This window comes from Momordica charantia, assembly GCF_013281855.1.
Source record: "Momordica charantia cultivar OHB3-1 chromosome 10 unlocalized genomic scaffold, Mcharantia_2.0 BLBB01000010.1, whole genome shotgun sequence".
NCBI classification, from domain to species: domain Eukaryota; kingdom Viridiplantae; phylum Streptophyta; class Magnoliopsida; order Cucurbitales; family Cucurbitaceae; genus Momordica; species Momordica charantia.
Window position 1 is genome coordinate 21,801,644 of NW_028275158.1, and position 14,581 is coordinate 21,816,224.

The window sequence follows — 14,581 nt, forward strand, 5'->3', positions numbered from 1 at the left end:
GCCAATTAAGGATTATGTGTATAAGAGTACAACTGCATTTTCATAAATATATAAATTCAAACTCAAACTCTCCTGAAAGTAGTCTAGATTGATATGTGACTTAATCTCTATTTTTTTTTTCAATTCAACAATTACGAAAGTGAATAATCAAACAGTTTTAACTATGCTCGAATTGGTCCACAGTTATGTATTCTTGATTTTTCATGTTTTTATTTTACTTAAGTGTTTATTCTTATTTATTTAGAAAGATCAACTTCTAAAACTAATGTTTCTTTTTTATTCAATTATTTAATTTCGTGAGCCTCCTTGCTTTCTTAAGCCACCATTCAGGAGTCGAGGTTGAGTTGTCGGAGATCCGTTGAGGCGGAGACTCTATAGTGGCTAAAGAGGGAAAAGAGAGTTCAGTGTTTGCAGCCTTAAAGCCTTAACTTAAAGAAGGGAAGAACGATGATGTTTGGGAAGAAGCAGACTCGATGGTGCTCGAGAATAACCTAAACATGTTAATAAATAGATTATTTAAATTTTAATAATAAAAGTTAAAAATTATGTTTTGTAATTAACTCAACTAGTTAATATATATCAGTCGTGGATTCGAATCACCACCTCACGTGTTGTCGAAGAGAAAAAAAATAAAACCGAATGCTTGGTAGTTTACGTGGACAAGTCTAGTTTTGTAATGATTTTGTTTTCTATTTTTTATTTTTTAAATTTATGTTTGTTTCTTTACGATTTATTTGATATATTCTTTTTTTTTCATAATTTTTTAGTCAAATTTCAAAATAAAAAACGAAGGTTTAGAAACTACTTTTTTAGTTTTTTTAAATTTTAGTTCAGATTTTGACAACATTTACAAAAAAAAAAAAAAAGTTTATAACAAAACAAATAAACATAGAAAAAAAATGAAGAATTTTAACATGTTATTTTATGTTTTAACCAAATTGAACTATGTTAGTTCGCCACATCACGAATAATTGAACAAACTAAAGTCTATCGAAAAAAAACTGTAAATTCAAATATAGTTTAGTTAATAAAACAAAAATACCTCGAGTCATGAGGATAATTTATGTGGTCTCATGTAGATTATAGAGAAAAAGAATTATTATACCACGTGGAGTTAGGAGTTTATCTACTGCCCTTGCAGTTGAACTAAAAAGTAAAAAATAGAAATTAATTATATAAATAGCATAAAATTTATTTCTGAAAAAAGAAATTAATGAATAACATAAAATTAATATATATTTTTAAAAATAGCATAAGGTTTGAAATTTACAAAAAATAAGGATGTTGTCGTCGTTTTACCCAAAAAATAATGTGGGATGGGGTCCTTTGTCGGGATGAGAAAGGAAAATATGATCCCTATTGCTTACTTGCCCCTTCCCTTCGTGGAGAAATTTTACACAATTTTATAAGGAATTCGGCTAACAATTCATCTTAATATACGATAAATTGCTTACCGCAATCAAGATGATTTTAGGAAAAATTTGTTTAATTAGAAAAACGATAAACTCTACGAACGTCGGATCAATTAGGATGAGTTAGATAGTGAACTTTGGAGATGACATGCAAAATAGAGCGAGCACTCTGATGCCAAAATCAATGCTAAATCAACTCAAGAGAAAAAAATGATATGTTTGCGTACCTTTAAGGTGTAGTGAATGAGTCTATTTAGAGTGACTTCCTCGACAATCCTCTCGACAACGTCCCAATGACTCTTTAAAGTTGTCGCGAATCACGGCACGTGGTCGTGGAATCTGTTGGAGTCTGGGACTGAGCCGAGGTGAAGCTTAGTAGTTCTCCTTAGCGAATGATTAGGAGCTTTGAAAGAGTTTAGATCGGTTCAGCCACACAAGACGTCGGCTCGATCATGTTCATGAAATTGAGGTAATTAAACTTTAAAATAAATAATGAGGGCCACGTGTATTTTCTGTAAACCAATCAACGTAGGCCACGTATAAGGATGAGAATGGCTCCCAACAAAATTTAAAATAACAATGAGGACAAAATTTGGATTCAGGGTGTCTAAACCATCTTCAATTATTGACTAAGGACAAAAATCAAAATTATGTTATATTTAAAAGGATGAAAGTTAGTGATATTTTTTAATATACATATATATTGAATAATTTTGATACACATATTAATTTTATGAGAAAATAAAAAATATCTAAAATTCAGAAATTAAATTGACTGAGGTTAAATTGATAAGTTAACCTAATAAAATCAAAGAAAAAATATTTCTCGATCCGACATGAATAGTCTTAGGGCTAGGGCTCCAAAATTTCTTTTCTTTCTCCTTGGTGAATTTATTTTTAATATAAAATTCAAAAATTAAATTGACTGATGGATTAAATTGACAAGTCAACCTAAGATCTGAAGAAATAAAATCAAAGGAAAAATATTTCCCATTCGAATAGCCCTAGAGCTAGGGCTCCAAATTTCCTCTTCTTCTTCCTTCGATGAAATTATTACTTTTCTTTGGTATAAAATTCAAAATGGATTAAATTGATAAGTTAACTAAAATATAAAAAAGAACAAAATCAAATGATAAACCTCTCCGGATTCAAAATAGTCCTAGGGCTGGACTTCAATGGATTAAATTCTATAAGATAACCCATAATTTAATGAATTAATATGAAAGGAAAAACCTTTGTGAACCCGTCGACTAGGGTTCCAAATTTCCTCTCCTTCCTCCTTCGATGAAATTATTTACTTTTAATTGACTGATGGATTAAATTGATAAGTTAACCTAAAATCTAAATAAATAAAATCAAAGAAAACCCCTTTCCCGATTTGATCCGGTGTAGTCCCATGGCTAGGAATTTAAATTTTATCTTCTTCCTCCATAAAATTCAGAAATTAGATTGACTGATGGATTAAATTGATAAATTAATCTAAAATCTAACTTCTCCCTCCCCGGGATTTTTTTAAAAATAATGTTTTTTAAAAAACAAATGACACAAATAATGTAGGTTTGAAAGTATTTTCAAAAGTTGGATGCGATTTCAGGTAAGCCGAAATCGCAGCCAATGACTGCGATTTTATATATGGTATATATATTATTTTGTCAATTGATTCAATGGTAAGAATTGTGCAGCATTGGTCATAAAGGTCATTACCAACCCTCCATTCATGGGTAAAATTCCTACTCTAGCATTTTGACATTTTTCTTTTTTAACCGTTTTTTATTTCATTTTCGCTATTAACTTCTTTTTATTTTCAATTTTTACTCTTCCAACTTTTTTTTACTTTTTTTTCTTCAATTTCTCTTTTAATTTTTTTTAATTTAATGTTCTCTTTTTACTTTTTTTTTTTAATTTCATTTTCTATTTTTAACTTCTTGTTATTTTCAATTGTTTGTTGGCGTTACATACATGTGATTCTTTTTATATAAATTATTGTAATGTTTACTATGATCTAAGATTTATTGAAAAAATATGTTTTAGACGAATGTATGTTTTTACTTATAATAAAATAAATTATATTTTATAGGTAAAATAAATAAAAACTATATAGAAAATAGAAAATAAATAAAATACTAATAAAATAAAATATTTTATTCGTAAAATAAATAAAAGACTACATAAATAAATATATAAATATTTTAAATGAAAATCGCGTTGATTGTACGCGACTTTCCATAAATAGAAATTGCGTACAATGTACGCGACTTCTATAAATGGAAAGTCGCGTAATATACGCGATTTCCTGACTCATTCTTCGAGGTCCACCTCATCTATGTCATGTTGGCACCTAAATCGTATCCATTATATGTGATTTTTGACTTTGACTAGCATCTAACCTATTTTTGTCAATAGTTTGAATGTATAACTTAATTTTGTAATTTTTTATTTATACTACATTTATTTTGTTATTATTTTTAAATATACATTATTTTTGTAATTAGTTTTTCAAATTACATTATTAAACTTTCTCCTCCCTCCCCTTTTTGGAAATTTTTTTAAGCATAATTAAAAAATTAAAATTACTATGGATTAAATGGATAAGTTTAACCAAAAATCCTAAGAAATAAAATCAAAAGAAAATTCTTTCCCGATCGAATAGCCCTAGGGCTTCTTTCTCTTCTTCCTCCTTCGGCTCCATTACTTTGGACCTCTGCTCTCGCAGAACCCGTAAACCACAGAACACAGTAATGGGGAAGAAGAAAACCAGCGACCCCAAAAACCCCCGCGAAGCAATGGCTTCCCTTTCTGCTTCCTCCAGCGTTTTCGAGACTCTGTTCGGCAACGTTGGAGTACAAAGCGGCGGCGTTTCTATCTTCTCCAGTGACAACCCTTTTCGCCGGAGACACCAGGCGGCGGATTCGGATTCCATTCCTGCCGCTGCTGCTGAAGAAACTCCCGGTGCCGGTTCTAATGACCATATTGTTGATGACGTGAAGAGTTTGAAGAACGGCAAGGAGAAAAGGGCTGGAAACGATTTGGGTTCTGCTGAGGAGGCTTCCAAAAGTTCGTCGGAGATCAAGAAATCGAAGAGGAAGGAGAAGAATCGGGACCACCGCGACTTGGGTAATGGAGCTATCGAGGAGGAAGGTGGAGAAAATGGTGGGTTGGGTTCCCAATCGCTAGGAGTACTGAAGAAGAACAAGAGAAAAGGTTCTGCTTCGGGCTCTGAAATTAATGATACTAAAGAAACGAGTCCGGAATTTAGTGGAGCGTTGAAGGTAGAAGAACAAAGTAATAGGAAATTGAATCCTAGGTCGAAGACCGGCGAAAGGACTGACAGTAAGCTCGGTGAGGTTGGGAAGTTGATGAAAGAGAAGAAGAAGAGGAAGAGAGATGAACTTGAGAGAGAGTATGAAGCGAGGAAGTATGGTGCATCGGAGGTAGCTGAGGATGGGGAGGAAGGTTCAGGGGGCAATGTTGCTGGGAAGAAGAGGAAAGCACTGGACGATCCTTCGGAGATGTTGGTTTCGAAGGAAGGATTTGATGATGAAAGCAAGCTTTTGAGAACTGTGTTTGTTGGGAACTTGCCATTGAAAGTGAAGAAAAAAGCTTTAGGCAAGGAGTTTAGCCGATTTGGAGAGATTGAATCTGTTAGGATCCGGTCTGTACCACTTGCGAATGTAAGCATTGTTTTCTGCTTATTTTTTATGTTTATTTTTCTAGCTTGTGGGCATTTTCTCAATCTTTCAATATCCAATCTGAAGAATATCATACTCTTTTTCCGATCAGAGCAAAAAACCAAGGAAGGGGGCAATTCTTTCAAAAAAAGTCAACGAATCTGCAGAAAGGTAATGCTTTTATATCAATTATCATAATGTTTTTTTTTTGTCCCGTTGACTGTCTGTTATGTAATTGGATATGATGAATGCTGCTCCATTGTTTTCTATATAGAATTGTTGTTCTTCACTTAAAATCATGAGAGAGAGAGATTGATTTTAGGATAATCTTACTTGAACAGGATTAGGATTAGTTCTATATGGTGTATTCTGCTTCCTTGATTGAGATCTTGATTTGAGGAAATGTTTGTTGGAGATAATAGCTGGATATGGTTGCTTTATTTTTTATCAAGACGAACTTTTATACAGCTTTAACCGATGACAATTGACAACGAATATTTGCAGTTCTCACGCATACATTGTTTTTAAAATGGTGGAATCAGCACAGGCTTCTTTGTCCCATAACATGGCTGTGGTATAGTTCTTACTCCCCGTTCCCTTTTAGCTTTTTAAAGTTGAAACTTTTTATGCTTTGGCTGTTACCAGATGGAATGACTTTATATTCTTTGTGAATTTAGTTTGCAGGAAATCATATACGTGTTGATAGGGCATGCCCCCCGCGTAAAAAGTTGAAAGTAGGAAGTGCCCCAATCTATGATCCGAAGAGAACCGTTTTTGTGGGTAACCTTCCATTTGATGTAAAGGTAATCTTATATCTTATATCTCTCGCTCAAGTTTTCTTTACCTCGTTTCTTCTTTCCCTCTTTTCTTCCTTGATGCCAAGTCATATCCTGTAGTTTAAGTTGGTATATTGTTTTACTTCTACATGTTTTCAGGACGAAGAATTGTATCAATTGTTTTGTGGAATCGACAATCTGGGAGCCAGTGTTGAAGCTGTTCGGGTCATCAGAGATCCTAATGTGAACATAGGGAAGGGCTTTGCATATGTTTTCTTTAAAACAAGGGTATGATCAGCTTTTTTGACGTTAATATCTATTCTTTACACAAAATTTTTATCATCAGGTGATCGTGTGACTATTTTCCTAGTTTTGATAATTTGAACAGAAATCTTTATGCATCGATTTTCTCTCATTTTCTCCTCTTTTCCCAAAATGGCACGCAACTTAAGTACAGATATTTGTGCAGTTACTTCACTTGCACATGCGTGAGTCTGCAATGATATATTTATGGTTTTTCTGTTGTCTTGATTGTAAGATTTAATGGTTTTCTTATTAGTTGGTTATTGTTGTTATTTTTTTTGGTCGACTGAGATATTAGAGGACCCAGTGAATCATGTTCATAGCCAACCCTCCATTTATCTCATGGAGGCTCAAGGCCAGTTCTGGAAACTACTAGGGTCTTTAGTTATTTTCAGTTTGGAAAAACCAAAGACCTCAAATTGTACATGCAGCCCGTACGTCTACGGAATTGACTACTAAATATTAGTTAGTTTCATATATATAGGACAACGATTTATGTTGATGAACTTAAACCCATGACCTTGAAGGGTACATGCAACCTAGGGGACCAAATACCGAGTATTAGTAAGTTTATATTTAGGACGACAATTTATGTAGATGAACTTTTCTTGGGAGGAGGTGTGGTCTTTGGCAAGGTTTAAAGCTTATACTTGGTATCTGTTTCTAAGGACTTTTGTAATTATCTGTTAGGTCTTATTATTTTGGATTAGAGTCATTTTTCATATGGACCGTAAGAGGCAGTCCAATTGGCAAAGGCGTGGGGTCTATTGGTCATACTGGCTCAGAGGTCTCAAGTTCGAACGTTCTGGTGAGTTTAATACCAAAAATCTTTGATGTCTCTTAGGTCCGAGTTTTGGGGTGGGCATGGGTGCCCCTAGATAATAGGGGAACAAAGCTCCGACTATCCGTTATTTAAATAAAGGTCCTTTTTGTAATAGTTAGTTGTGGGATTCCCTTGGTCGGGAGGTGTTTTGGGCTGGTTTTTTTAGCCCTTGGCCTTCTGTTGTTCTATTTCTTTTTTTCACATTAAAAAAAGAAAATCTTCCAGGAGTAATTTGGCTGCCAAGAGCTCAATAGCTGTCTTCTTCTTTTTCTATCTTCCCTTGATTGTATTTATCACCTCTATTCATAAGTATATGTTCTGTTGGATTAAGTCTGCATCTTTCAACTTGAGACTTAGAATTATATTTACTCGATGTGCAGGAAGCAGCAAATTCCGTAGTTAATAAACAAAAACTAGAGTTACGGGATCGATCATTGAGACTCTTCCATGCTAACCCGAATTTGGTGTCAACCCCGCTAAAGAAACGGAGTAGGCCACCTACAGAAGCCGATCGCACTCCAGCAAAGAAAATGGCAGTGGGTCCAGGCTCGTGGACACCAGACAGCAGCAAGAGGGCAACTCCAAAATCTACTCCTGCATCCTATCAAGGTTTGCGCTCAAGCAAAACCGGTAGTGCCCAGAAGAAGACCGGTACAAAACGCACTGGTCTGAAATGGCCAAAATCGAACTCAAATAGTAAAGAGAAGCCAGTAGATCACAAGAGGAAAAAACCAGAGAAGACACCTGAAAGGAAGGGAAAAAGACCAGCAGTTGCCAACAGAAAGGCAGAGGCAAGAGCGTCGAAAAATGGCGGTGCAGCGCCGAAACAAGCCGGGGCGAAGCGCAAGTCCGGTAGCCGAACCCCTGAGAGCTCTCACAGAAACAAGAGAGTCAAAAGGTTTAGATAGAAAAACACAGCAGGAAAGAAGTTGATGTGGACTGAACTGAGTTATTTTACTCTCTTTGTATTCATTTATGTGTTTTATTAACTCTCCCCTTCTGATTAAGGAAAAGTTAATATCATCAACTTTTTCTTTGTATTATTTTTGCCTCATCTACTAAAATAATTAAGTTTTTAATGATTATATAAGAGTTCGTGGGTTCCAACTCCAACTTTATGTACTAAAATAATTAAGTTTTTAATGATTATATGTTAACTAAAATAATTAAGTTTTTAATGATTATATGTTAATTGGTACATATCCAATCAAAGTTCGTGAGTTCGAACTTCAACTTTACATATTATATTAATATATATATATAAAGGTATGAAGTTATAAAAAAAAAATTAAGTTAAGAAAAACAAGTTATGAGAAAACTTGTATGGAAAAGGACAGTAGTTTTGAAATATATTTTTTATAATTAATTAAGAAGGAATGAGTTTAAACTACCATAAGAATACGACTCGGTACACTCATGGATATAAAAAAGATATATATATTTTTGAAAAACAAACTATTTTTAATATAATGTTGTCTGTATATTTAAAATTATAAATTGTAGGGTTTTTTTTTTTAATTATTCAAACAGGAAATTGCTTAAAAAATAACACCTGCCAGGCTGTGGGCCCACCTCTTTTGACGACTCAGCAACTTTCGGCTCTTTTCTACCAAATACAAATTAGACAATTGAAAAACCAGATTTTGGACCACAGGGAGGTTGGAATTTGACCTGAATTTTGAGGTAATAAATTTTCTAAATTGACCAAAATCCAGAGGTAATAAAATTTTCAAAATTTTCTTCACAGCATTCAATTGATTGACATCTAATGAATTATCAGAAGATTTCAAACAGGAACTCACCCTAGCTCGTCTTTGGACTTGTTGAAATTCTGATGACCTATTTTAAAGGTTTCTTGGTAGCGTAACTATGGTTCGAATTGCCATAAATAGTTTCGCAATATTTTATCATATGACCGACAATGCCGCAAAAGTAGCACAAATCTGATTGGGATCCAACTCTCCCTCGATTAGACCATCTAAATTTACTCTTACTCCTCGTTTGAGAGGTTTATGAATATCAATACAAATTCGGGTCAGTAAACCTTCACCTCAGCAAAAATTGTCTTCATCACAGTCAACTTCCTGAAATGAATCAATAGCATTTCCTAATCGACATTGTTTTATCCATGCATGTCATTGGTAGATTAAATAAATGCACCCATAACAACACATACTTGAATTCTAAAGCAGGCTTGTTGAAAAAGTTGGATTTGTCAAAGAATCGAGGAGATGTTCGCATGATTCCAATCAACCACCTTATTGAAAATGAAAAGGGAAGAGATTTCTGCCCAAACTTTCGATTGTTAGACAATTTTCAATCTCCCAAGCCATTTTCAGCACATTACGAATCACCTCAATGCTTACAATTCCCTTCGAGAAAAGTTTCCCAACAAGACTTGATTCTAGTCTTTTCCTAATCAAGATTGATGTCGAACCATCGTTATATATCGTTGTTTCTTCTTCCTCTACCATTAGAATGAACTTCTTCAATTCTTCTATCAAAAATTCAGTCTCCTTTGGTCACCTGCAACACTCAGAAAGAGTATGGTTGTAGAAATTACGCAAAAAACTCGAAATCTTTGATTATGATCAGCCCAAAAGACCGAAAAAACTCTCATCTCAGAGAGAGAACTTAACAATATCCAATAGTTTTAGGCCGTATGATAGCCTTGTAAGTCTTACTAGAATAATTTTATTTAGGTTTAAATAATACTATTCTAGCTATTCTACTTTCAATTTAGGTTATTTTTTTGGTTTTGGTTAATTTCGATCTCTATATTTTCAAAATATTCATTTTGATCTTTTAAAATTACCATTTTAGTTTGTGTAGTTTTTAAAAGTAGTCATTTTGGTTCATATTTACAAAATTAAATCTACACAATGGAAACTTTTTAATACAAATTTATAAATGAGATAAATATAGAAATGAAGGGACCATCACTTTTTTCTTTTTAAATACAGGGATTAAAATGAACGTTTCAAGAGTACCAGGACTAAAATGAAAATTTGAAAGTATATAGACAAAAACAGACGTTTTAAGAGTACATGAACTAAAATGATCCAAAGCTGAAAATATAGAAAGAAAAAAAAATGTATTATTTCTAGTCGATTGCTCTGTGATGGACTGCCCCGTTTCCTAGGCTCTGCTCGCTCATCTAAACTAGTAATGGTAAGTTGATTCGCTTCTGGGATGATGTTTGGCCGTGGTTATCATAATGAAAATACATAATAATAATAAATAAATAAATAAGACAATTATTAAAACATATTTCCACTTCTTTCTTATAGAAACTCAGCCCCATATAAGAGCTATGCAAATAAAATAGTCAAATGCAACCTTTATCCTATGAAGATAGCAAAAATAAGTACATACTACAACAATCTAAATACTGTTTAAACTATTTTACAAAAATTATATTATTTTCATTTTCCCATTAATTAATAACACCAAGCTCATTTGTCAATTTATGAAACCTTGGTTCCATGTTATTCAAAATTAAATTATGGTTAATGAGAATTTAGTTTCATTAAATTATTAATTGGGCAAAAGAGTACACCCAACAACATTCCTTTTTTGTACCAAAAGGCAAAAATTCAAAGATTGCATTTTGACCAATGGGCAATGGTCAAGGCTCAAAAATAAAAATTAACTCATCTGTCACCGTTTCTTGTTTTTATTTTCTCAAAAAAAAAAAATTACATGGTTCTCGACGCCCATTAATTAAAAATAATAAAATAATATTTTTTTATTTAGGTTTTAGAACAAATTAAAAAAGAAAAAAATTGTTTTTATCTTTTCTAACCTTTATATATAATTTTGAGAATATTTTAAAAGAATGAAAAATAAAAAACATAAATAATTGTCAAATGCTTAAATATTTTAATAAAAAATTAAAAATGAAAAACAAGAAATTGAATATTAGATAAAAAAAATAAGAAATAGAAATTGTTGTCGAACATATTTGTCAAAAAGAAATTAGAAACTAGGAAATCGAAAATAATAAACGAAAAGTAGGAGACGAAAAACGAAAAAAAAAAAGACGAAGACGTTACCAGACCGACCTAAAATTCTCTATTTTCAATTTTTATTTTCCAATCTCAATTATTATTCTACCGTGACCGTTGACTAACATCATCTTGCTGTCAACTTTAGCCAAATGCTCAGCCGTCCGTTATTCTCCCCCACCAAGCTTCTCTTAATAATCTGCCACGTGTCTACAAGAATGTGTATTATTTACGCTAAATCTTTTCAGGTAATTTTTAATTTAGATTTTAGTCCCCCATCTTTTAATATTCTCAATTAAATCTTTAAAAATCAACTAAAATTTGAAAGTTTAGTTAATTTCCTTTTTGATAATTATTTTATATTTTAGTTTCTATTTTTAAAAATTAAGTCGGTAAATACTACTATCAACTATCTTTTTTTTTTCCTTTTGGTATCTAATTTTTAAAAGCCTTTCAAATCCAAGCTAGTTTTTGATAAAAGAAAAAGGGTTTTCTCTATTTTTTAAATTTGGCAAAGAATTTCAATTGTATTTTAAAGAAAAATGATATTGAGAACATCCAAACATAAATTTCAAAAACAGAAAATTAAAAAGGTTATCAATCCTAAGTGATTGTTTTGTTTACACTTTTGAAATGTGGCATATTATTTGGAATGTATGAATTTTGTCATAGGTCGTTACGATAATGGTTGTGGGTGGGGATTGGATTCTATGTGTGCGGTAGTATTGAGTGACATTTTCACATATCTAAATATATTGATGGGACAATAATTTAACCATGGGTTAACATTTTGTTAACATAATTTAATATTTCTTAAAAAAACAAAATTTAAAAATGGTCAACCTAAGCTATTATACATTTATATTAGATGCTTCAATCCTCACTTGGTTGAATTAAAAAAGAAAAAAAAATTCTATAGAGGATCTTGATGCACTAAGGATATAATTGAAAATTTGAAAATATTTAAGAACGAAATTGAGAATTGTTGAAATATTGTGGATTGATTGGTGTATGCTCCCCTGGATCTTATGTTAAATTACAAATTTGATTCCTATAGTTTAAGCCTAGTTTCAATTTGGTCATTATGATTATAAAAGTTTTAATTTAGTTCTTAGGGTTTGAGTTTAGTTTCAATTTTGTTCCTATAATTTTAAGAATTTTTAATTTGGTACCACGTCACTATCATTGCTATATTGAAATATCAACTTGTATGAATAATGAACAAATGTTTCTATTTGATTAAGTACATTAGTTGCCTATATTGAGTTAAGACTCGAAGTAAAAAATAGACTGAGGTAAATTTTTCGGGTGAAAGAAAGAGATTCTCCAAAGTTTAATAAACTCATGTGAACCAAATTAAATTTGATAATGGCTTCAAACATTAGGTTAAATTACAAAAATTCTTATGGTTATAGTTTAATGTAATTTTGCTAACATGAATATAATACGGCGGTAATTTAATTTGGCCGATATTTTGACAGAGTGATGTCGGTTAATTTATCATTGCCCATGCGTCATCTTCTTCCCTTTGCCCTAGTTGAAGCTATATATAGCTTCCTCTGCTCGCTCGAATCCGTTCGCTTACATTTTCTAAATTCTTCTGTTTCAAAAGCTTCATTTTTTTTCCGTTTCGGTTTCTTCAAGAACCCTAGAAGGAGCCGGAAACCCTAGATTTCGAAGAATTTGAGAGATTTTTTTGGTTTCGGATTTGGTGTTCTGTTGAATGTGATTTTTTTTTTTTTGTTTTGCTATTGTTTTGATGAGCGTCGTGGTGTTTTGTTTCAGTTGTTAGTGTTTTTTTCTTGGGGGGTATCAATGGCGGATCGTAGATTCTGCGTAGGGTATGCTCTGGCTCCGAAGAAGCAGCAGAGTTTCATCCAGGACTCGTTAGTGAGCCTGGCGGCGTCGCGAGGGGTCGATCTTGTTCGGATTGACACTGACCGGCCACTTCTTGATCAAGGCCCATTCGATTGCATTCTCCATAAGTTTTACGGCGAGGATTGGAGGAAGCAGCTGGTGGAGTTCAGAGCTAAGAACCCTAATGCGTTCATTTTGGACTCGCCGGACGCGATTGAGAGACTTCACAACCGGATTTCGATGCTTCAGGTGGTTTCAGAGTTGAAGATTGATAATCCGGATGAATCGTTTGGGATCCCGAAGCAGATTGTGATTTATGATAAGGAGACGTTGTTTGATCGGCAGGCGTGGGAGGGTTTGAAATTCCCTGTCATTGCTAAGCCATTGGTGGCCGATGGCAGTGCCAAATCTCACAAAATGGCGCTCGTCTTCAACCACGATTGTTTGAACAAGCTTAAGCCTCCGATAGTTCTGCAGGAGTTTGTGAACCATGGGGGGCGTTATCTTTAAGGTTTACGTTGCTGGGCAATATGTGAAATGTGTGAAGAGGAAGTCTCTGCCCGACGAGCCGGAGGAGAAACTGGGGAATGTAGAGGGATTGTTGTCGTTTTCGCAGGTCTCGAATTTGACTACTCGTGAGAAAACTGATGATAAGTACTACAAGATGATGCAGCTTGATGATACAGAGATGCCACCGTTGAGTTTCGTCACCGACATCGCTAGGGGGTTGCGGCGCTCCATGAACTTGAATCTTTTTAACTTTGACGTGATTCGGGACTCAAAAATTGGGACTCGGTACCTTATAATTGACATTAACTATTTCCCTGGGTATGCAAAAATGCCGGGTTATGAGAAGGTTTTGACCGATTTTTTCTGTGATTTAGCGCAGAAGAAAGAAGCAGTGAAGAATTCTGAACAAGAAACGAGAAAGATCGTCAGTGATGAGGATGATGGAGGTCTATCAGATGACAGGGAAAACAAAGAAACCCCCTGTTCAAGTTCAAGATTGAACCATTATTTTGGAAGCCCTTCATTCTCAAAACATTTGGGTCGTTCTTCTCTGTTGCCGACTGAAGTGAGTTCTACACATCTCTTTAGATAGCCATTGGTACAGAAATGAAAAAGGAAAAAATTTGCCTTTCTTCAATTAGTTCTTTAACCTCATCACGAAATTACATTGTGTCCTGTCCTGCCCTGTCCTGTCCAGTGTTATCATGTATATTCCATCCTAACGTTACACTGGAGATAGTTCTCAAATACCCCCTACTGATATTGCTATATGGAGGTCAAATTGTATCTTTGAGGCTTAAGCTTTCCCTCTTTTTAGGATCTTTCTAGCTTATGGATTTTGAATCTTTTAGTGAATTCAATTACTGATTTTTTTTTCTCCCAGAAAAGTCTTAGCGTCGTTTTCTTTGGCCTTGTTTCTGTCGTGTTTGATGTAGTGCACTGATCAGAATGCGTTGGTGTTATAGGAAAATAGGACATTCTTCCAAACAAATTGTAGAACCTGCTTTGAGATGATAACTGTGTTCTGAATTCAAGAACCTGCTTTAAGATCTACCAAGGAAATGAAGAATGAATAATAAATGGCTTGCCTCAATTTTGTTTTTGATGTATTGAACATCTTGAATGTGGCATTTGAGAAATAGAATGCTGGGTCGATCCCGAGTCTGATTTCTTGGGAAGTTCAGAAATCATGTTTTTTCTTCGCTCTACTTCTGATTTGTTACTC

At 33.6% G+C, this 14,581-nt stretch overlaps 2 protein-coding genes across 2 annotated transcripts; both read left to right on the plus strand.

Moving 5' to 3' along the window:
• Positions 1-4,033: 4,033 nt before the first annotated feature.
• On the plus strand, positions 4,034-8,025 carry LOC111014841 (RNA-binding (RRM/RBD/RNP motifs) family protein). Its single transcript, XM_022289685.2, has 6 exons — positions 4,034-5,083; positions 5,193-5,251; positions 5,585-5,654; positions 5,758-5,883; positions 6,016-6,144; positions 7,363-8,025. The coding sequence occupies exons 1-6, from the start codon at positions 4,151-4,153 to the stop codon at positions 7,888-7,890; spliced, it is 1,845 nt and encodes a 614-aa protein (XP_022145377.1). The 5' UTR covers positions 4,034-4,150; the 3' UTR covers positions 7,891-8,025.
• A 4,502-nt stretch (positions 8,026-12,527) lies between these two features.
• On the plus strand, positions 12,528-14,449 carry LOC111014868 (inositol-tetrakisphosphate 1-kinase 1). Its single transcript, XM_022289728.2, is given in 3 exon segments — positions 12,528-13,338; positions 13,340-13,921; positions 14,322-14,449. Coding segments are annotated over 3 exon segments (1,179 nt in total). The 5' UTR covers positions 12,528-12,804; the 3' UTR covers positions 14,385-14,449.
• Positions 14,450-14,581: the final 132 nt, after the last annotated feature.

Coding starts and splice junctions, on each gene's coding strand:
- LOC111014841 (XM_022289685.2), top strand. CDS start 4,151: ATGGGGAAGAAGAAAACCAGCGACCCCAAAAACCCCCGCGAAGCAATG. Junction 5,084..5,192: donor GGTCTGTACCACTTGCGAAT/GTAAGCATTGTT, acceptor TTTTCCGATCAG/AGCAAAAAACCAAGGAAGGG. Junction 5,252..5,584: donor GTCAACGAATCTGCAGAAAG/GTAATGCTTTTA, acceptor GAATATTTGCAG/TTCTCACGCATACATTGTTT.